The 22,474-nt window shown below is 44.8% G+C and overlaps 1 protein-coding gene across 4 annotated transcripts in view; it reads left to right on the forward strand.

Moving 5' to 3' along the window:
- Positions 1-22,224, forward strand: part of LOC112248841 (calmodulin-regulated spectrin-associated protein 1-B-like) — a 43,378-nt gene extending 21,154 nt beyond the window's left edge. For 2 of the 4 annotated variants that reach the window (XM_042320755.1, XM_042320756.1), the window contains 16 exons: positions 1,572-1,713; positions 2,017-2,156; positions 2,405-2,498; positions 3,360-3,537; positions 5,547-5,644; positions 5,884-5,962; positions 6,160-8,503; positions 12,359-12,495; positions 13,256-13,506; positions 13,835-13,937; positions 14,090-14,202; positions 14,387-14,505; positions 16,529-19,358; positions 19,519-19,569; positions 21,299-21,409; positions 21,597-22,224. In XM_042320755.1, coding sequence (XP_042176689.1) covers positions 1,572-1,713; positions 2,017-2,156; positions 2,405-2,498; positions 3,360-3,537; positions 5,547-5,644; positions 5,884-5,962; positions 6,160-8,503; positions 12,359-12,495; positions 13,256-13,506; positions 13,835-13,937; positions 14,090-14,202; positions 14,387-14,505; positions 16,529-16,825 — 4,095 coding nt within the window. In that variant the 3' untranslated portion in view covers positions 16,826-19,358; positions 19,519-19,569; positions 21,299-21,409; positions 21,597-22,224. Of the gene's footprint in view, positions 1-3; positions 1,215-1,571; positions 1,714-2,016; positions 2,157-2,404; positions 2,499-3,359; positions 3,538-5,546; positions 5,645-5,883; positions 5,963-6,159; positions 8,504-12,358; positions 12,496-13,255; positions 13,507-13,834; positions 13,938-14,089; positions 14,203-14,386; positions 14,506-16,528; positions 19,359-19,518; positions 19,570-21,298; positions 21,410-21,596 lie in introns of those variants that run through there. The other 2 variants (XM_042320757.1, XM_024418185.2) reach the window with 2 other exon arrangements.
- Positions 22,225-22,474: the final 250 nt, after the last annotated feature.

Below are 22,474 nucleotides of genomic sequence, written 5' to 3' on the forward strand. Positions count from 1 at the left end.
TTGGCTGCTAATAGTCCCCCCTCTCCTCCCTTTTGCACGCATAGTTCTGTGTCTATGTGCACACGCACCACACCACCATGGCTCATCCAAGCCCTTTCTATGCTGCTTGTAGCCAGTGAGTCAGCCAGCCAGTGGGAGAAGGCTGGTGTTTTTGGTTATTCCATTTTTTAGTTGAGAATGTCACACACTTGTCTAGTCTGGTGGTTTTGGATATTTGGTGGCATTGTATATTTTGGGTGAACAATGTTTTTTGCCTTTCATTTCAAGCTGCTGCAAACTGGAGTCATAATGGCGTGTGGACAAGAGAGAAGTGTGTGTGTGTGTGTGTGTGAGTAAAGGAAAAACAGAAAATGTGTAAGTGTCTTGAGTGAGCGAGAGCCATGTATCCATCGCTCAGCCCTTGCTTTCCTTTGCTCATGCGCTGAGATATTGATGCCATTTCCACCTGTGCCCACAACCTTTACCATGCCCACCCCTCCTATGCTCTATCTGTCTGTTGTACCCATGTGGTCTCTCCCTGGCCTCTCACGGTGTCTCTCTGCTCTGCCCGCGGTCTCCTTCGTACACTCTGCTGTCTGTGCGACTCAGTCTGATTTCATGCACGCCCTGGCCCACTGCATGCTGGAGCCAGAGGAGCTGGAGCTCTCCACAGTGGTAGTACACCTGCAGCAGTCCTCCTTACTGTAGATGTCCCTGCCTCCCTAGAGATCTGGAACCTTCTAGTTGATCTTTTTTCTGACTTGTCACTCTAGTTAGGCCTACCCATGTAGAATTAGCTACTTCCCAATTAAAGATTAGTGTGTTGTTTTTATGGTAGTTACACTTGAATAATTGAAGATTTGTATATTCAGATTGCAGGATGGGTTATTTTATTTGCTACTACTGTGGCCAAGTTGTGATTAGACTGGGAGGCCTATGGATTGAGATCCATTTAGTATCTCTTATCACAAATTCATTCTGTAGGCCTTGTATTTGGTTGATGGTTGGAGTTTAGTTTGATTAATCATTAAGTAAATGTGGTTCAGGCTGTTCAGCTAGTCCTGGCCAGTAGACTAGAGCATTGATGAATACAATAGGCTAGTTCAGTTTATTTTTTATTTTCTACACCACACAGTTAGCCAGCAGAAGTGGGCCAGTGATTCCCATGTGACCCTCTTCTGTATGCTAGTGGCCTGGTTTGACTGTGGGGACCGTGACACCGCATTCACAGAGAGGTTTGTGAGGGTTGGTGGCAGACCAACCATGGCACCATGTCACACTCTATGAAGGACCACTCCACCCATCTCCACCCTCACACAGACAGATTGGGGCTTATTCAGGGAGTGCCACTGAATGAATTCCGATAGAAATGCATTGTCTAGACCGAACATGATTCTGTTTTATTCAATAGGGACCCGTGTCTGCCTTTGTAATTACATTCCTATCTACTCTTGTCATTATATTTCTATCTGCAACCTTATAAACATTGCCATCCACTGAATAAGCCCTAGGCTGTATGGTAGGACTATAATAACTCAGAGGGGCTCAAGCCATAGAGATGGGCTGACTCTCTCCCTCCCCCTGGTGGTCAGGTACGGTACCGCAGGGAGCACACGTCAGGGCGCCAGTTGCCCTTCTTCCCCCTACTGGAGGACCTGATGAGGGATGTGTGTGATGGAGCCGCGCTCCTCACCGTGGTCCACTACTACTGCCCCAACCTCATGAAGCTTGACGGTAGGACATGGATGCCTTCCCACTCAACAAACTTTGGCTAATCATTAGATATGTTGAATGACTTTGATGGGAATAGGAAGCCTATGCAATTTGATTCCCTGGTTAGGCCTAGTTAGAAGGCCTTGATTGAACTAAGCAATCACGAATGTCTTTCATCTGATTTCTAATTGAAATAGACCACGGCAAACTAGTGTTCTCTTACTGTAGTACGCCGAGTTGTGTAATCCTGTGCTCCTATGTGATATCTAAGCAGCAGGTCTTTCAGCTCCATCCTGACCTTTTGACCTGTGTGTCTCCTATCAGATATATGCCTGAAGGAGGTGACGTCCATAGCTGACAGTCTGTATAACATCCAGCTGCTCAAGGAGTTTGCCAACGAGTATCTCAACAAGAGCTTTTACCTAACAATAGAAGATATGCTCTACTCTCCACTGGTGCTCAAGGTAAATATTCCATATCTTGGCATTTATGAGCTGTTGCATGTACCAAACTACTTCTGAGATTTGATACCATACTCACAACAGTACTCTGCTAGCCCACAAAATAGTGGTTGTTAGGGCGACCGTACCTAATCTCTCATGGGAGAAAGGCAATGTCATTGTGCAAGGCTAAGCTAGCCACGGATAGCTAGCTGCCAGGGCATTAGGCTATATGTCTGTTGTCTAACATGTTCCCTATTCTCTCCCTGCAGCACAATGTGATGGTGTTCATTGCGGAGTTCTTCTGGTGGTTTGAGACGGTCAAGCCAGAGTTTGTCCAACCCAGGACTGAGGAGTTCAAAGATGGTGAGCATCATCTGCTCTGCATCTGGTTCAGTTGGGGATTGGGTCGGTGTGTCTGCTGTAACCAATAAGCTTGATCGTGCAAGGGAGCTACCTAGCTAGCAAGTTAGCAAACCAAACGCATAGCTGGAGCACTGAGCTTGAGATAATTTATTTGGCACATCTTAAGTGGTGAACCTATATTTTTAATCAAATCAAATTTATTTATATAGCCCTTTGTACATCAGCTGATATCTCAAAGTGCTGTACAGAAACCCAGCCTAAAACCCCAAACAGCAAGCAATGCAGGTGTAGAAGCACAGTGGCGTAGCACGCACTCCTTGAGCTTCAGTGGGCCCCAAATCCTATATCTATCTTATCCATCTCTATGATATTGAGAATCATACCATTGGTATTTCAAAATACCCCAGTATATGGTGTACCGCCAAAGCCTAGTTGAGGTATGGTGATGTACTGTGCAGTATATTGTATTTGTATGCGCAGGGAGGGTAGTGCCAAATGGGTGGATCAACTAAAGCTGTTGAACCTGTAAGATGAGGAAGAACAGTGTTAATGGTTTCTTATTTATAGAAAATGATTTGGTTGAACTGAAGTGTCAATGGTCTTTAAAACAAAAATCTATTACTGTAATTCCCATAGCTTTTCATTGCACATTTGTAGGTAATCCCCTTGGAATTTTCAATAGTCTTATGTACGTTGACTTGCAGATTTAGCTGATCTTAACATAATACATTTAGACAGAACTTGACTGGGAATGAAAATAAGCAGCTGCAGTTTCAATGAGACACTTTATAATATTCTCCACTCCTTACCCACCCACCCACCTCTGTTTTGATTGATGCCTCTCCCCTCCTCTCACACCAGCCCGATCCATGGCTCAGCCGAAGAGTGCCCGCCCCTCAGTGCCCATCTCCAATGCCACCAAGCGTAGCTTCCAGGTGACCCCTGGCATCACCGAGGCCTCTCTGTCTGTCTCTGCCCAGAGCAGCCCTGATGTCTCCAACAGGTACTTCCTGCACCCTGCTGAAGACTCTGACCCTCTGTAAGTCTCTCCTTCCTCTCTCTCCACCCTTCTCATTTCATATTTCATCAAACTGTGTTTCCCATATAGCGATCTTTGAAAATATTACATTGTTTCCTCTCACCTTTCACATGCATTTGCTGGCCCTTCTAATTTTTGCCCTCACTTTCTCCACTGTATTTATCGATATTAAGTTAATTTATGTTCCACAATCATTCCAGCCTTGAAGAAAACATATTGCGTGAAAATTGTGTATCGTGTTTGTTGGTTGATCAGTGGGAGGGTAAAAGATTAGGATTAAAGGGACAGTAGGTCAGATTAACAAAGACTATAGAGTCAACTGACTGATGGGTTGATTATCTGTATGGAGAGTAAGTGGTTATGGGGTCTCTCTTCCTGATGTCTGTTTACTTTTAGTGTAAGAAGAACTGTTTGAAAAGGGAGCCTGAAATTTCAGCCTGTTTTGGTGGGATGGAGTTTTGGCTATCCATGGTGACATCACCATGCAGTAAATTAGTTAATAGACCAATAAGAGTTCTAAACCTCTCTGCTAATAACAGCTCATTTTAAGTTTTCCCCTTCCCACTCAGACCACCCCCAGACAGTCCTAGCAACATTTTTGCCTAAGAAATTGCCCTTTAAGACATCTTTTGGCCATTTTAATTGAAAACAATCACAGTAAGGTACTTAATTGTTACCCAGAAATGATTTGATATTGAGGTAAAACCGTTGCATTGGACCTTTAAAAATGCGAGCAATAAGAGACAGCTAAACCGATAATGTTCTAGGGAATGTGGGTCAATCTGCTTTACCGAAGGTGTAAGAGGGGCTAATCCCTTAAACTGTCCGTGTACTTAAGACCTGAATGAATCACGTAAGACCTCAATGAATTCACATAGTCGAGGAAAGGATATACAGTGCCTTTGGAAAGTATTCAGACCCCTTGACTTTTTCCACATTGTTACATTACAGCCTTATTCTAAATTGAGGGGAAAAAACAATTCAATCAACACACAATACCCCATAATAACAAAGCAAAAGACAGGTTTAGAAATGTTTGCAAAGAATTATAAATAAACTGAAATCACATTTACATAAGTATTCAGATCCTTTACTCAGTACTTTGTTGAAGCACCTTTGTCAGCGATTACAGCCTTGAGTATTCTTGGGTGACGCTACAAGCACACCTGTATTTGGGGAGTTTCTCCCATTCCTCTTTGCAGATCCTCTCAAGCTTTGTCAGGTTGGATGGGGAGCATCACTGCATGCATAGATATTTTCAGGTCTCTCCAGAGATATTAGATCGGGTTCAAGGCTGGGCTCTGGCCGGGTCTCTCAAGGACATTCAGAGACTTGTCCCAAAGCCACGCCTGCATTGTTTTGGCTGTGTGCTTCGGGTCATTGTCCTGTTGGAAGGTGAACCTTCACCTGAGTCTGAGGTCCCGAGTGCTCTGGAGAAGGTTTTCATTAAGGATCTCTCTGTACTTTTCTCCATTCATTGGCTTCCGTCTGGCCACTCTACCATAAGTGCCTGATTGGTGGAGTGCTGCGGGGATGCTTGTCCTTCTGGAAGATTCTCCCATCTCCACAGAAGAACTCTGGAGCTCTGTCAGAGTAACCATCGGGTTCTTGGTCACCTCCCTGACCAAGGCCCTTCTCCCCCGATTGCTCAGTTTGGCCAGGCGGCCAGCTCTAAATCATGGCAAATCAATTGAATTTACCACAGGTGGACTCCAATTACGTTGTAGAAACAATGGAAACAGGATGCACCTGAGCTCAATTTCGAGTCTCATAGCAAAGGGTCTGAATACTTCGATTTATCATTATGGGGTATTGTGTGTAAATTGATGAGGGAAAAAAATGTGTTAAGTCTGTAACAAAACAAAATGTGGAAAATGTCAATAGGTCTAAATACTTTCCGAGTACACTGTAATCCTGCAAAAATATAATTTTAGCAGTACAGCAGCAGGCAACATCCAAAGACTGACTAGGTAGGTAATCGAAATGGTTTGTGTGCGTGTGATTCACAGTACTAAAGGAGGTCCTGCTGCAGCCTTCAGCACCTCCCACCCACTCCTCCCTCTGAGGCAGAGACAACAGAAGCAGCAACAGGGAGAGGATGGATCAGGTGAGGGCACCGCACGACACACCACCACAGTTACCATTTACCATAGACGATCCAAAACCACCCATAGGCACATTTTAGAAATTACATTTATACTTTGGTTATACTGATGGTTTTCTCTAGTTGTGTAGCTTTGTGTTGTAGTGGAATAATACTACAGCGCACATTTTCAATATCAGATGGCTTTTCTATTGTGTATTATAGGTAGCTGTATGGTCAATGTTTTGTCTATGTGTGTCTAGGAATTAGAAACCGCTCCAACTCCTTGGAGAACAGACAGCCACGAGGTTCAGTGCAGGCCTGGCCTGACAAGAGACAGAGGTATAGTATGACAATAACACCTTTCTTAATTAATAATGCATATGTTTATCAGAATCGGGGGATCTCCGATTTGGATTATTTTGTTTAACTCCAGATAGCCTGATTTCTTATCCTTTACAAACTCTGTTTCTAATGTTGTGCTGATCTCATTCATGATGTATGGTGTCTCACTCTTTCTTTCTTTCTTCCCCCTCCAGGCCAATGTCAACGCTCAACCCGTACACGTTTGGTATCTCAGCCACTGACAGCGACGCTGATATAGCCTCTGGGGACAGTGTGAGTCTGGCCCGCTCCATCAGTAAAGACAGCCTGGCCTCTAATGTAGCCAACCTCACCCCCAAACACCAGGGTCTCACCCCCCAGGGCCACACCCTGATCGGACCCGCCCAGGTAGGCCGCGCCCCAGTCAGCCCTGCACCCCGCCGAGTCAACGGCCACGGCCTGCTGGGAAACGTCAACATGGAGGAGGAGGAGGAGGAGAAACTTGTGTCGGTGATGAGGACTGAAGCGTCAACAGCTCTCCCCAGTCAGGGCGAGGCGACGCAGCCAACTGCTGGGGCCAGGCCCAAGGATAGCTTTTACTTAGAACCACTGATGCCTGCTGTGTTGAAATCGGCAAAAGAGAAGTCTGTATGCCTGAATAAGGAGGAGGAGAGTGGGGAGGTGGGGCGATCGTGGGGAGCGGGGTCCATCCGGAGAGTAGAGGGGGTGCCTGGACTCGCGGCGTCGGCCAGGAGAAAAATCCCCACCAGCCTAAATCGGACCTCTACTCCCACTTCTAGTGGGGAGTTTGCCGTGTCTGCTGAAGCTTCATTGGCTGGGCCACCCCAGGGACAAGGAGCCTGTAAAAACCTGGTCACCAGTAGTGTGGACCCCTCCTCCAGAGAGCCACCTGGGGGCTTCTACCTCCACTCTGACAGTGACAACCAGAATCCTGGTCAGGACCTGGAGCCAGACCTGGACGAGGCTGATGAGGAGGACCTGGATGAAGCTCTCACCACCAAGGACCCAACCAGGCCTAGGAAGGCCTTCGATGAGGAAGAAGAGTCAGCCAAGCTGCAGGAGGACCTGAAGGAGAAAGAGGACAGGGATAAAGGGGATGATGGTGGTAGTGGACGCTCCAGCCCCTGTCTCAGCACCCACTCCCAGGCCAGCAGCCTGGCCAGCGGCAGTATACGCATGACCAGCTTCGCTGAACGCAAGGCCCAGCAGCGCTTTGGCAGCAACCATGACCTGCGACCCAGTGCGTCCAGCTCCCAAAGGACCACCCCAGACGGCTCCGAGTGCAGCGGGCCCCTCTCTCTGCCCACCTCCTGGAGGCTGAAGAGGGACCAGAGCCCCTCCTCGCCCCAGGGGGGGCGGGGGGACGGTGGCACCAACTTGTTGGCTTCTGAGCTGGTACAGCTCCACATGCAGCTGGAGGAGAAGAGGAAGGCCATCGAGCACCAGAAGAAGAAGATGGAGGTGCTGTCAGCCAGACATAGACAGAAGCTGGGCAAGGCTGCCTTTCTGCACATCGTCAAGAAGGGCAAGAGCGACACCCTGCCCCACCCGCTCAAACCAGACTACAACTCCAAAGAGGAGCTCAACGGGGACAAAGGGGGGAGCTCGAAAGATGACTCGTGCCTGGATGCACTGAGAGTGGCCAAAGAGACAGGGTCTGCCACCTCGCCAGTCCCAGATGCCTTAGAGATGGTGGAAAGGAAGTGCAGCGGTAGCACTGGTCTGCTGCTGGACGAAGAACTGGACCTGAACGAATGTAACCGCTCCATTGAGATGCTGAATGATGCCATCGGCAGCATCCAGCAGCAGATGATGCAGCTGTCCCTCCAGCAGGACCTGCTGATGAAACAGAATGTACAGTCCCCTCCTGGCCCCCCTCCTCCCAACGACAAGACCAGCGGCTCTGAACCAAAAGCCCAATCTGCCGCCCACTTTGTGGAGATGGGCAGCGGCGCACCAACCACCGGTACCGCACCAACCAGGAAACCCCCCAAGCTGACCTCGGCCAGAGGCCCAAGGTCGAAGCCCTCTGAGCTGAAGCTGGTCAAGGAGCACGGGAGGCAGGGCCTTACCTCCAGCAGGGCAATCACCCCCACCCACAGCCTGGAGACCCTGCCCCACTTGAGGCAGTTCCCCGGGGGCAGGTCCCCCAGGGCAGACCCCCCTGACACCAGAACCCCCTCTGTTGGTGGAGAGACAATTAGTGTGCAGGACAAGCCTGGACGGAGCGCCACCTTTAGGCTCAACGATGAGGCTAACCTGCGCACAATGGCCCGTATCGACCCGGTAAATGTCACCCCAGAAGTGTCCTTTGAGTGCCTGTCCAGTACCTTGAGGGAGGGGGAGCTGAATTCCTCGGACGGCTCGGGGAAGGAGAACGTCCCCTTGGAGGAAGTGTCATGGAGCAAAGCCCCCCTGATAGAGGTGGACCTGTCAGACCTGAAGGACCCAGAGGAGATGGAGGGAGACTGTGGTCAAAACAGCACCATGGATGGAGAAGACGGAGAACAGAAGTCTGGCCTGGGATTCTTCTTCAAGGTGTGTGTGTGTGGTTTTCTATCAGAACAATTTGTGTGTGTGTGGTTTTCTGTACAGTTTTTCTGGACATTTGAGGAATTTACCGGACGTCCATATGAGTTCAGATCTGAGAGAATGAAAACTCTTACTTGGCCAAATGATCCATATTTACGTGTCCTTAAAAACAGCCTATAACAAATTACAAAAACACTAGGCTTTTCTGTGTTTCAATGTGTATGAAATGCAAAACACTATAGCCTATTGTTTTTTAACTTTTCTAAAATAATGATTGTCCACGTCACGGTTCAGCCATCTGAGATTTGAGCACTAAATGCATCAGGGCATGCGGCCTATAGGCTTAGCGGTCCAGTGTATGATATTAATATTTAAAATATGTAAAGGAAGAAAAGCTTAGGCCTTGTTCCAGAGCGATAGAGATATGCTGGCGGCATGCTACATCACCAACGTTAATTTCTTTATCCTTGTCAGATAGGCTACTGTGTCTCCTATAGAGATAAAGACGTACAGGAGGCGGCTAATTACTTCATTTTTTTATCTGAATATTTTTTTTTATTCAAATGATCATTATGTTAGATTATAGGAGTAACTCTGGTAGGCCTAAAACATTCCTAACCTCAAGTTCAACTGTCGAACTCTGTTGGATTGCCGGTGCGCAATGCCTTCATATCATAGGCCTGCAGTAGCTAAAGCATAGCTTAATTTAGCCAATGAAAAGGTCTCAACAGAATGAAACAAAACATGTTTGCATATTTAAAGAACTCGTTTTAGATTAATACCCCTACAAAAATTAAGCAATAAGGCCCGAAGGGGTGTAGTATATGGCCAATATACCACAGCTTAGGGATGTTCTTAAGCACGATGCAACACGGAGTGCCTGGACACAGCCCTATTGGCCATATATCACGAACCCCAGTGGTGCCTTAATGCTATTATAAACTGGTTACCAACGTAATTGGAGCAGTCAAAATATTTATTTTATCATACCGATGGTATATGGTTTGATATACCACAGCTTTCAGCCAATCAGCATTCGGGGCTCGATCCACCCAGTTTATAATAAGTGATGTACAATAATAATGATCGAACCAATGATTATACTTTCACCCAGGATGCAACTATTTTTACGCTGTAATGTTAAAACAAAATCGGACAACCCTATAGAAGAATAGTTTACATAGTTACCTAGTCGGGTTGTTGTGTTCTATGCGAGATAAATATTATTCTCGAGGCGCTTTCAAGTTGAGAGCCATAGGGAGGGAAAAATGTATTCTGATAAGCAGTCAACGCACAAAAATTCTTAACACAATCGCTGGAAAACCCATGTTTGTTTGTTTATTTGTTATTTGCATTTTTTTTCTTTGTAATTTTTCTCCCCAATTTCGGGATATCCAATTGCTAGTTACGATCTTGTCTCATCGCTACAACTCGGGAGAGGTGAAGGTTGAGACATGCGTCCTTCGAAATTTGATCTGCCAATCCACGCTGCTTCTTAACACACTGCTCGCTTAACCCGGGAGCCAGCCGTACCAATTTTTACGGAGAAAACACTGTTTGACTGACCCCAGCTTGCAGGCGTTAGAGCTTGCAGGCGGAGTCGCTAGAGCGCGATGAGCCAACGAATGCCTCCCCTAACCTGGATGGAGCTGGGCCAATTGTGCACCTCCCTCTGTATAGGGATTAAACCCCTGGCTGTAGTTGCGCCTCAGCAATGCGATGCAGTGCCTTAGACTGCTGCGCCGCTCGGGAGGCCCACCACAAATGTATTTTGAAAACAGTTTTGGCCTTTTAAGAGAGGGGATCCCAATTTTTCCATTGCTACCACGTTTATTTCTCTACTTCAATTGTGCGAGTTGCATCGTTTTACAAATGCATTTACAACCGGACTTTCAAGCATGGTTTAGGCGCAGCTGCGCAACACAGAGCTTAATGGGGACATGGTATCTTAAAAGGGCGATGGCATAATTTCATTATAGAAACATATATTTTTTTGTTAATAATTATTTTATTATAAATATATAAACAATCAGGATGTTGTGTCTAATGGGGTAAATGTAGATAGGCTGAATCCTGGGATTTGTCCATGTAAATTGTATAGCCACTATGTTGCATCAGTTGGGCTACAGGCAATTGCGATTTGCGCATCTAAGAATATAGACCATTCATAGGTTATTATTTAATTTAGGTTATTATTTAATTTAGCCTTTATTTAACTAGGAAAGTCAGTTAAGAACAAATTCTTATTTACAGTGACAGCCTAGAACAGTGGGTTAACTGCCTTTTTTCAGGGGCAGAACGACAGATTTTTACCTTGTCAGCTCGGGGATTTGATCCAGCAAGCTTTTGGTTACTGGCCCAACGCTCTAAACCATTAGGCTACCTGCCGTTATCTACATGGTCCAATGTGTCAAAAAATCATTTTAAATTTCCAATGCAGCTGTTTTATCTCAATATCAAATAATTACTGGGTAACAATTTTAAGAACCTTGTAATAGTTTTCCATTAAAATTGACAAAAATAGCTGACCTATTTTACAGTGCTCGTTTCATCAGCTGTTGTACAATATGATACAAATCACAGGATACAATGTATTTTGACTGCACTGGACCTTTCTAAAATAATTTTTACTGATATGTTATTGGGCACATTGCTGGTGGTGGAAATTATATTTTAGATGGTGTCAGCGTAATTTAATTTAAATTCATTTTGGATTAGAATGTATTTTTTTAAGTCACCAGGACTGAGCTTCTCAGTTCTACATAAAAATGATCTCCGGGAGGACCCAGGACCACCTAAGCAAGGGAACTGGAATTGACAAACTTGCTGTTTTTAAAAATGGTCCTCTTTCCCTAAAGGCATGATGGTCATGCCTTTCTTACATGAAAGGGGAGGTTAACAATCGATCTGAGATTGATTTAAGTTTCAGTCATGGGATTTTTTTGTTGTTGCTTTAATCCTTGTAATTACGAAAATAAATGAAAGTTCCAAAATTGCATTCTACCTTAAGAGCGATTTGCACACAGTAGCCTGCATTTGGTTGTGCTAACGTTCTTCTCATCTTTGTCCACTACAATAGGCATTTTCACTAAAGGCAAACTTTTTTCTTTTTTTCCCAGCTTTCATTTTACTTCAATGAAAAAGGCCTCCATCTTCACAATAGCAGTAGCCTAGGCCAGGGGTAGGCAACTGGATTCAACCGCGGACCGATTATTATTATTATTTTAATTGTCCGAGCGGATGGTCAGGGGGCAATTATAATAATTTGTAAGCTGCAAATTGACCATAACGAAGCCTAAAAATAGATGGTATTTGAAAATAATTTAATATCTTGAATGATCACATGATCACATACAGTATGGCTCTTGGGAGCAGATTTCCCACATTTTTTTGTTGCTAAATTATTGTGGGCCAAGGCTCCTCTCACTAGTTCTTTCTCTCAGCAGAAGGTGCACGTAAGGCTGTGCGGGAATGGTGCTGTAGCACGAAATCACGTTGTATGATTGGTAGCCTAATTGGGAGATTGTTTTTCTCCCGGCCAGGCTACAATTTTATTTTTTTTATTGGCCAAAAGCCGGCAATTACCAGCTAACTGTGTGTGTGTGTGTCATAAAGTGGACAAGATATAGGGCCTATTCTCATCTTTTGGGTGGTCGAATGTCTAGGACAGGGAAAGGTATTACATCATTTTTATAGTACAACATTTTCCGGGAAGGAATAATATAAAATTCTACATTTTACTGAATAAATAAAGCAAGAGACGAGGAAGGAGACACAGGCAATTGTTTGTGGCGTAAATCAAGTTTTATTGAATGTCATTGAGTAAAATGCTCCTAGTAAGTGTGTTGTATTGTGCCACAGGATGAACAGAAGGCGGAGGATGAGCTGGCTAAGAAGAGGGCAGCGTTCCTCGTAAGGCAGCAGAAGAAGGCTGAGGATGCCCGGTTACGCAAACTACAGCTGGAGTCAGAGACTGAACAGAAGCGGGAAGAGTCCAGGTAACAAACATGACGTCTTTACAACCAAATCAAAACTATGTCTGCTAGATCAGTCATAATGCTCAGGTAGGATAAGACTGTTTTTAAGCACTTGCTTAAAAACCGCCAAAGCCCTCCCACAATAGCGTGTGTTACCGGTATAGTCACAAGTTTTGCACACCTGTGTATTTGCTCTGTACACCTCAAATGTAGTGCGTACTGCTCAGTACATCACTGGGGCCAAGCTTTCTGCCATCCAGGACCTATATACTAGGCAGTGTCAGAGGAAGGCCCCAAAAATTGTCAGACTCCAGTCACCCAAGTCATAGACTGTTCTCTCTGCTACCGCAAGGCGAGCGGTACCGGAGCACCAAGTCTAGGTCCAAAAGGCTCCTTATCAGCTTCTACCCCCAAGCCATAAGACTGCTGAACAATTAATCAAATGGCCACCTGGACTATTTATGTTGACCCCCTACCTACATGTACAAATTACCTCGCCTAACCTGTACCCCTGCACATTGACGCGTGTATATAGCCTCGTTATTGTTATTTAATTTTTTACTTAAGAACTGCTTTGCTGGTTAAGGGCTTTTAAGTAAGCATTTCACGGTAAGGTCTACACCTGTTGTATTCGGCGCATGTGAAAAATAACATTTGATTTGAAATGTTAATTCATAGAAAAACACAGAAAATGGTAGTATTGTCCCTCCTCCGTCCTCTTCCGTGTTAAGTCTTTTCAAATTCTGCAGTTGTTGAGCCTGTGGTCTGTCTCTCCCCCTAGGCGGAAGGCGGAGGAGGACCGGATGAGGAAGGAGGAGGAGAAGGCCCGTAGGGAGCTGATCAAGGAGCAGTACCTGAGGAGGAAGCAGCAGGAGCTGATGGAGGAGCAGGGCCTTGGCAGCCCAGCCAAGCCCAAGACCCCCAAGACCAAGCCTAAGAAACCCAGTCACCAGACTCACAGACCCAAGTCTGCGTTCAGCAGAGAGGAGTCATCCAGCGACACCTTCTCTTCCAAGTGCTCTTCATCTACACGTAATAACCACCACACTTTTGTTCATCTTACTAGGCCAGGGGTTAATAACTCCTGTCCCAGAGGACTACAGTGTGTGCAGACTTTTATTCCAGTCCTGCACTAATACATCTCATTCAGCTGCGCTGGGAGGAAAAAAACCCTGTTAACACTGTGGTTCTCTGGAACCAGGATTGGTTCACATCCTTGGTCCAGGTCAGTTTCATGTCTCCCAATTCCCTTTGAGAAAATATGGCTGATTTTGCAGTCATGCGTTTCTGTGTGGGGATAGGAGTGTAATAGGAAGAGTTAGCTATACTAAGATGGAATCTATATTTTGGTGCTCGGTAGCTGACAACCTGAGCAGTGCCCAGTCAGGCTCCAGTCTGTCCCTGGCCTCTGCTGCCACCACTGAGGCAGACAGCGTTAACTCTGGAGGAGCAGGATCCCAACGGTAAGTGCCCCAAAATATGTAGCTGGGTGCTTGTGTAAGAATTTTGTTTGAGGTGTAATTGATGTCAGTGTTTACTACCTCTTCTGTGCCATTTTTAAACCTCTTCTTTTTCTTTTTAATCGTCATCCGTGGGCTCTGCTTTCCGTTGCCAGTGGTGAGTCTGAGTCTTTCCCAGGCCTGAGTCGAAACGCCAGTCGAAACACTGAGAGAGACTGGGACAACGGCTCCACTGCATCTTCAATCAACTCCATGGCAGAATACACTGGTCAGTACACATGAAAGTCAGTCTCTTGTCATACTGGGAAACACTCTTTCCCATAATGTTCCAATGATATTCCCGTAACACCCCTACAATGTTCCCATAAAACCATTGCTCTGCTCACGTTCTCCTCGTCTCTATTAATGTTAGCATTTAATGCTAAGACTTGTCGTTCCACTGTGTCCCTCAGGTCCCAAGCTGTTCAAGGAGCCCAGTTCCAAGTCCAATAAGCCCATCATCTTCAACGCTATCTCTCACTGCTGCCTGGCTGGCAAGGTCAATGAACCCCAGAAGAACACCCTCCTAGAGGTAAAGCTTTACCTAACTGTGAAATGCTATTAATGTGCACTCCAGAGCAAATGGTCACGCGCACACACAGGTGAGCCATCATTTCACTGTTACGATGGATATGGATATTCAAGATAATTTACTGATTTAAATGACTGGAATAATTGATCTAATTTGAATGAATTTGGTTATCCTGTCCAAATTCATCTGAGGGGCACCATTTAAGGGTTTTGCTATAAAGACCCCTTGAATTAACACTATCAGTAGTTATTAACTGTTATACCATTGTAATCCTATATCGACAGTAGTCATAATCGACAGTCAATTTACGATATGTTCATTCTGAACGGTCATCAAGCTCTGACTTCAAGAATCAAATAGTTCCGTAGGGACTTCAATGCAACAGATATACGTCAAAGTTGTATTGCTAGACTCAAATGGATTGAAAATGAAGGTTGGTACAGTTGTCTTAATAGACACAAGATACAAAGGGAATGCAGTACAATCACTGAAGTAGGAAACTCTACAGCTTTGTTTCAGGCTTATGTACTCACAGGCAGATGTGATGACACTTGAACAGGACTTTGGAGAATTGGACATTTTGTTATTTGTGAAAACAGGAGAAGTGAAAGCGGCTACATCAGTACAGTTTCACAGCCGTGAAACTATAGGCTCCCCAATCAGGGGTATACCGGCCCAGTTACAGGTTAACACCTGCTGTGGGCAGCGCTAGCACAGTATTGGTTATTAATTCAGACTAACAGTCTTACAATAATCAATCACTGCCACGTTTACACACACAGCGTCACCCAAAGGGAAATGAAATACAATGTATTTCCATGTATTTTTAGCTGAGTGTCACCTGGTTCAGTTGGATTTCTGTTATGACCGAGAGGAAAAAGGTCAGTGGTCCTGGCATTGGAGTATGCAGCCGAGGAAGCTTCTTCCCTCGTCGGAGCTCTTTCTTTCTCAGTCCTCAATTCCATTCGGTCCAAAGAGAGAACGTTTAAGGCACTCTGGGGCAGTAGAATGTTTGGGGGCAGTAGAATGTTTGGGTCCTTATTGGGAGAGAGAGAAACTCAGCGGTTCATTGTGAGTGAGCAGAGTGTGTCCAGCCAAGTTCCTCTCAGGAGATGGCCACCTCTGTCAGAGTTGGATTGTGCAAGTCAAAGTTGCGTTAGGTTCTCGATTAGATGGATCATTGCCTCCAAGGCGTGGCCGCACCTCACGAAGAGCTGATCTAATTTCTGTTTAGGGAGTCCTCTCACTTATAGGCGGACTCTAATGGTCGGATAGAGTGACATAGGAACTCATCTCATAATTTTCACAAGATAAACCTGAGATTTTCTCACAAGTGTTCACAGAATGGTATGTAAATGTGTTTATACAAGAAAAACTATCTCTTGGATGAAGTACATACAGTAGCCCCCCCCCCCAACACACAAAAAAACAGGCCATTCAGTCGTTAAGGGGGAGCAGTTTATTTTTCTTCTAATAGCCTTTAAAGGGGCACTGTCTAATACAAACTAACTTTCGACCTGGAATGTGGTACTTTAAGGAGTTTTTTTCGTCCCCCCCCTTGTGGGCTCTTCGTCACAACATCGTCAAATTGCAAGGTAGGGATGTGAACCACGAAACTCAAGAGTTTAGGTCTTCTGTCCTATTTATCAGTAATTTAGTCCAGCCAAACCCCATGCTGTGTAAATGAGCACAGTAACATGTAGGTCACATTTAGTGGGCCAGAATGAGCTGCTCAGCTCAATATTATCCAGCTGTAGCACGGCATGTTCATGTCCTAAACGCACACTGATGTCCTGTTTTTAAAGTGCTCTGAGTTTTACTGATTAAAACCGTTGACTAAAACTTTAGTCTAGAGTTTTTGCGTGTCAATCAGGTGGCCAGGAAGGGAAAACTCTCGACCCTTCCCAGGAGGACATCCAGGCATCACTGTACCTGGGGGTATCAAATTGCTTAAAATGTGAGACTGCTTCTCAAGATAGTTGTCAGACATACAAACTAACAACCCCCCTCCATCTCATCCCAGGAGCTGGAGAAGGTTGAGGCTCACCACCTGATGATCCTGTTCAGGGACGGGGGCTGCCAGTTCCGGGGAGTCTACTCCTTCTTCCCAGACACGGAGGAGATCCTCAAGCTGACTGGCACGGGCCCCAAGAGCATCAGCAAGAAGATGATTGACAAGCTCTACAAGTACAGCTCGGACCGCAAGCAGTTCACCGTCATCCCCGCCAAGACTGTGTCGGTCAGCATAGACGCCATCACCATCCACAACCACCTGTGGCAGGCCAAGAGAACCACTGTGCCAAAGAAGAGTGGGAAATAATCTGTGGAGGCCCTTGGAACTCTGGGGTTCCATTCCACTCCATGGTTGTCCTAGGTTCCATTCCACCCTGCTCTCCTGGATAAACTGCATTGATGTCCACTGCCAATAAACTCCCTCTATCAAGCTGAAGGAGAGGCCACATGTATGGGCAGACACGTGGCCCCTTCAGTTCACACTAATGTGGGGGCATGGATGGATGTATGCATCTGTGCTGGTGGCCTGCGAGTGGGATTGTCATCTGCATGAACCAATATGGAGGGTCCTCTTTGTCTGGATCTCAATGTATTCTGTTCAGGGTGTCCATCGATCAATTAATTCGGTTCTGTTTTTCTAAAGACTCTTAAGAGAAGCATGTGGCATTTTTTTCATGGGGTGGGTTTCTTTTTACTTGAAGTATTTATTGGTTTGGCACTGAATGGTTGAGCTCAGCTGCAGTAGTCCATACAACACTACCCCCCCCCCTCTCTTATTGGACTGGTTATGACCCTACGAACACCCCTCTCGCTCTTGTTGGAGGGGATGGGTTGTTCATAATCTCTCTACTGCAAAATCTGACCTGAAAGGACCTTATGTCCCTTCAGGTCTTAAAAGGACCGTTCTGCTGCAACAAAACAATCTGCAGTCGAACAAACTGGACCTTATCTACCAGACAAGCATCGCCAACCTTGCCTCTCCAGTTATCTTTCTGTCCAATGTGCTGCTTTGATCTCCTGTTTGTTACCTGGGCTCCTCCCAGACCATCTGCTGGCCTTCTTCATGCGTCATAGTGGTACTGTCAACTGTCTATTTATTCAAACTTCAACCGATTTTTAAATGCATATCAGCCTGTTGTAGCACTGTCTATCTGGTGTGTAGAATTATGATGGACGTTTTTAAACTACTCGTCTACTCGCCTTTTAACCCTCTAAAACGAGGGTGTGAAGACGAGGAATAATAGGCTTTGGTACTGTAGAAAAATGTCAAGATGCTTATTTTTTTTGTTTTTGTGTTATTTTGTTTTATATTGAGCAGTGTGGTGGGTTATACAGCAATTGAGCTTATGTTATGTGTGTTTCATCATCCATGAATCTGTCTGACGTACGTCAGCTAGTTAGAGCTAGTCGTGTTTCTCTTCACTGGGCACTACTATGTCCTGTATAAAGGTGCACTCCACTCACGATCACGTTTCAAAGGCTTTTATCATGCAATGTACCCCCCCTCCCTTCTATCCCACGAGTGATCGGCTACCCACCAGGGGTGGGGTCCATTTCAATTCAGGGAGTAAACTATCATTTCAAGTCCATTGGAATTAAAATGTTGGCTTCGTTCCTAAATTAACTGAATTGACCCCAACCCTGCGACCCACCCAGCTTCCTCCCCCTCCCCTTCTGCAGCCCTTTCCCCAGAGAGCTGCATGCTCTTATTCTGAAGAGTGCGTGCGTCCTGCTGGAACCGGTTTGAATGACATTATTTAATATATTCATAATGGGTTACTCTGTGGGACTGTGGTCTATTTTATTTACCTACCAACCAACATTAAAGACCATTCCTGAAAGGTGTCAACAAACACTGCCACCATTTTCCATTTTTCTCTGTCCAAGTGCTTATTATTAGATACCATATGTTGGCCTCAAGAACAACTATAAGTGTTGCACGTGCACTTTACTGACTGAGTACAAAAAGTGGAATTCGACTTTAAACGGACATTTGAAACGTATTGCAAACAAACAGAACATGGTTACGTTTTTTTTAAACAACTCCTGTACACTCCCAACAGAGAAACACTACCCTTCCTGAACTAAAACAAAGCACTAAGATATAACACTGAGCAGTCGATTTAAGAAGTCCTCGTTTCTTCACTACTACGGCTGTCTCCAAAAATACGTAGAATACTTGATTATAATTTGCTGCATTTGGTTTATTTTTTTAATAGATCTTTTCAATGTTAGTGTTTTTATGTTTACTAAAAGATTGTATAGGCATTGATGACCATTTGTTACTGTATGCAATTTCCATGCCTGTTCATTTTACTATTTCTTTCAGATCATACCATCTATTTATTTTAAACGAACGCACTGAAACAGAATAAAATTTTCAAGTTAATAAAACACATTTTCATATTTTTTTGTTCACATTGTTTAGAATACATTTGACTTAAAATACATGTTTCAGCCTACATCACCAGCAGTTCAATGTATAGTTTGGCATTCACGTGCATGTTTCACGACTATTCAGACACCTACAATACATATTTGCATATTTACATATATTTTTGCATGCCCTGTTTTCACTCCCGCACCAGTTACCTAGGGTTATTGATGGCATCTTTCACTTAAATGGAATATCAAGTAGATCTAAAGTTGTTTTTTTTTTTACCGGTGCTGAGCCAAAAATACTAATAAGTGAAGTTAAACCCAGATCACAAGTAACCTACAAGGGTGTTAGTGAGATGTGCTGCTATCCTCCAAGCCTCCCTGGTGTTAACTGTCTCCCACCACCCAACTGGAACAACGGTGCCCGGCATGCTTCGCTTGCAGCAGGACTCATAACCATGGTAAACATCTACAGACATACATAGGCCTGCCATGGCAACAGACTATTCTCTGCAGGTGGCTCAGTGTCACGTATTTTGTCACAAGATTATCTGTGACTTGCAGGTCCCATCTGAGAGACTAGTTCTAACTCTGTTCTGTGTCTGACGAAAACTATTTCAGAAGCAAACCAGATGCCTGGCATTTGAGGCCACATTGAATTCATCATGAACGGTGAGTTCTTATTCCTTGTTTTGATGGTTGTCACAGACATGTATTTGTATTGAAGGTGCAGTGCCTTGCGAAAGTATTCGGCCCCCTTGAACTTTGCGACCTTTTGCCACATTTCAGGCTTCAAACATAAAGATATAAAACTGTATTTTTTTGTGAAGAATCAACAACAAGTGGGACACAATCATGAAGTGGAACGACATTTATTGGATATTTCAAACTTTTTTAACAAATCAAAAACTGAAAAATTGGGCGTGCAAAATTATTCAGCCCCTTTACTTTCAGTGCAGCAAACTCTCTCCGGAAGTTCAGTGAGGATCTCTGAATGATCCAATGTTGACCTAAATGACTAATGATGATAAATACAATCCACCTGTGTGTAATCAAGTCTCCGTATAAATGCACCTACACTGTGATAGTCTCAGAGGTCCGTTAAAAGCGCAGAGAGCATCATGAAGAACAAGGAACACACCAGGCAGGTCCGAGATACTGTTGTGAAGAAGTTTAAAGCCGGATTTGGATACAAAAAGATTTCCCAAGCTTTAAACATCCCAAGGAGCACTGTGCAAGCGATAATATTGAAATGGAAGGAGTATCAGACCACTGCAAATCTACCAAGACCTGGCCGTCCCTCTAAACTTTCAGCTCATACAAGGAGAAGACTGATCAGAGATGCAGCCAAGAGGCTCATGATCACTCTGGATGAACTGCAGAGATCTACAGCTGAGGTGGGAGACTCTGTCCATAGGACAACAATCAGTCGTATATTGCACAAATCTGGCCTTTATGGAAGTGGCAAGAAGAAAGCCATTTCTTAAAGATATCCATAAAAAGTGTTGTTTAAAGTTTGCCACAAGCCACCTGGGAGACACACCAAACATGTGGAAGAAGGTGCTCTGGTCAGATGAAACCAAAATTGAACTTTTTGGCAACAATGCAAAACGTTATGTTTGGCGTAAAAGCAACACAGCTCATCACCCTGAACACACCATCCCCACTGTCAAACATGGTGGTGGCAGCATCATGGTTTGGGCCTGCTTTTCTTCAGCAGGGACAGGGAAGATGGTTAAAATTGATGGGAAGATGGATGGAGCCAAATACAGGACCATTCTGGAAGAAAACCTGATGGAGTCTGCAAAAGACCTGAGACTGGGATGGAGATTTGTCTTCCAACAAGACAATGATCCAAAACATAAAGCAAAATCTACAATGGAATGGTTCAAAAATAAACATATCCAGGTGAAAGAATGGCCAAGTCAAAGTCCAGACCTGAATCCAATTGAGAATCTGTGGAAAGAACTGAAAACTGGTGTTCACAAATGCTCTCCATCCAACCTCACTGAGCTCGAGCTGTTTTGCAAGGAGGAATGGGAAAAAATTTCAGTCTCTCGATGTGCAAAACTGATAGAGACATACCCCAAGCGACATACAGCTGTAATCGCAGCAAAAGGTGGCGCTACAAAGTATTAACTTAAGGGGGCTGAATAATTTTGCACGCCCAATTTTTCAGTTTTTGATTTGTTAAAAAAGTTTGAAATATCCAATAAATGTCGTTCCACTTCATGATTGTGTCCCACTTGTTGTTGATTCTTCACAAAAAAATACAGTTTTATATCTTTATGTTTGAAGCCTGAAATGTGGCAAAAGGTCGCAAAGTTCAAGGGGGCCGAATACTTTCGCAAGGCACTGTATGCTATGAGCTGAGGTTCCCTTACTGTTGCTTATCCCACAGTGTCTGCTGCTTGCCTTTCTGTGATGATGCTGTATGGGGTTCTGGTCTCGGTGCGCTCCAACATTTGTGCTCAGGAGGTACAGATTTACATCTGTCAAGAGATCCCACAAAGTAAGTCCTTTTAGAAACAAAGCTATTTGATCACAAAACTAAACAATAACATGGATCTTCTGGCTCTCATCTATGGCATTTTGATATTGGCATATTTGTGTCAATCTACTCTCTATGATCAACATTCTATCAAATACCTATGAACAAGACTTAACGCCCTTACACACTTGTATTTTTATTACCTCAGGTTACCCTGTTGGCCTGGCCTCTCTGGTGCTCTTTGTAAGTAATGTTGGAGCAATCAACCGTACTGTGTTCAGTAGTGACAACCTGGCCTCAGTCACCCGTCTCACCATCAACAACGCTGGTATCACCAACATCTCATCCAGAGCTCTCTGGTTCTTCTGTGACCTCAAAACCCTCAGCCTGGACCGCAACAACATCTCCCAGCTCAACCCAGACTGGTTCAGCCAACCAGCCATCCTCCAAAACCTCACCTTAATTCAGAACCATATTGAGGTTGTAGAGGACTCCATGCTTAGTGGGTTAACTGGTCTAATTAGCCTAAACCTGACCAGGAATATGATCCAGAGCATTGCTCCTGGTAGTTTTAGCACCCAGTCCCATCTGGCCAGTTTGGACCTGTCTGGTAATAGGATCGTAACCATCAGTCCTGGTAATGTAGCATGATGTACTACATTACCCATAATGCACAGTGTATGATATCCTGTTTTATCTTAGTAAAGAAGTTCCTGAAGCTGACAATGGTGTACTGTCTTATCAATACAGGTAGTTTCAGTGGACTCACTGGCCTAACTAGTCTCAACTTGGCCAGTAATAGGATCAAGAGCATCAGTCCTGGCTGTTTTAGCGCCCTGACCAGTCTGGCCTACTTGGATCTGTCTGGTAACAGGCTGACCAGGGTTAACCCCCAGGATCTGCTCCCACTCTCCCCCTCCACACATATCAGGCTGGATGGCAACCCCTGGGACTGCTCCTGTGGAGTGGAGGACTTTGTCATCTTCCTCAGAGGTAGCGTTTTCTAGTAATTTGTGGGTGGGGGTTATGGTGGGGTATAAGTACTGCAATGCTGTAAAGTGATCATATTTAGTATATTTTTATTGC

The sequence above is a fragment of the Oncorhynchus tshawytscha genome, linkage group LG04 (genome assembly GCF_018296145.1).
Source record: "Oncorhynchus tshawytscha isolate Ot180627B linkage group LG04, Otsh_v2.0, whole genome shotgun sequence".
Taxonomy (NCBI): Eukaryota; Metazoa; Chordata; class Actinopteri; order Salmoniformes; family Salmonidae; genus Oncorhynchus; species Oncorhynchus tshawytscha.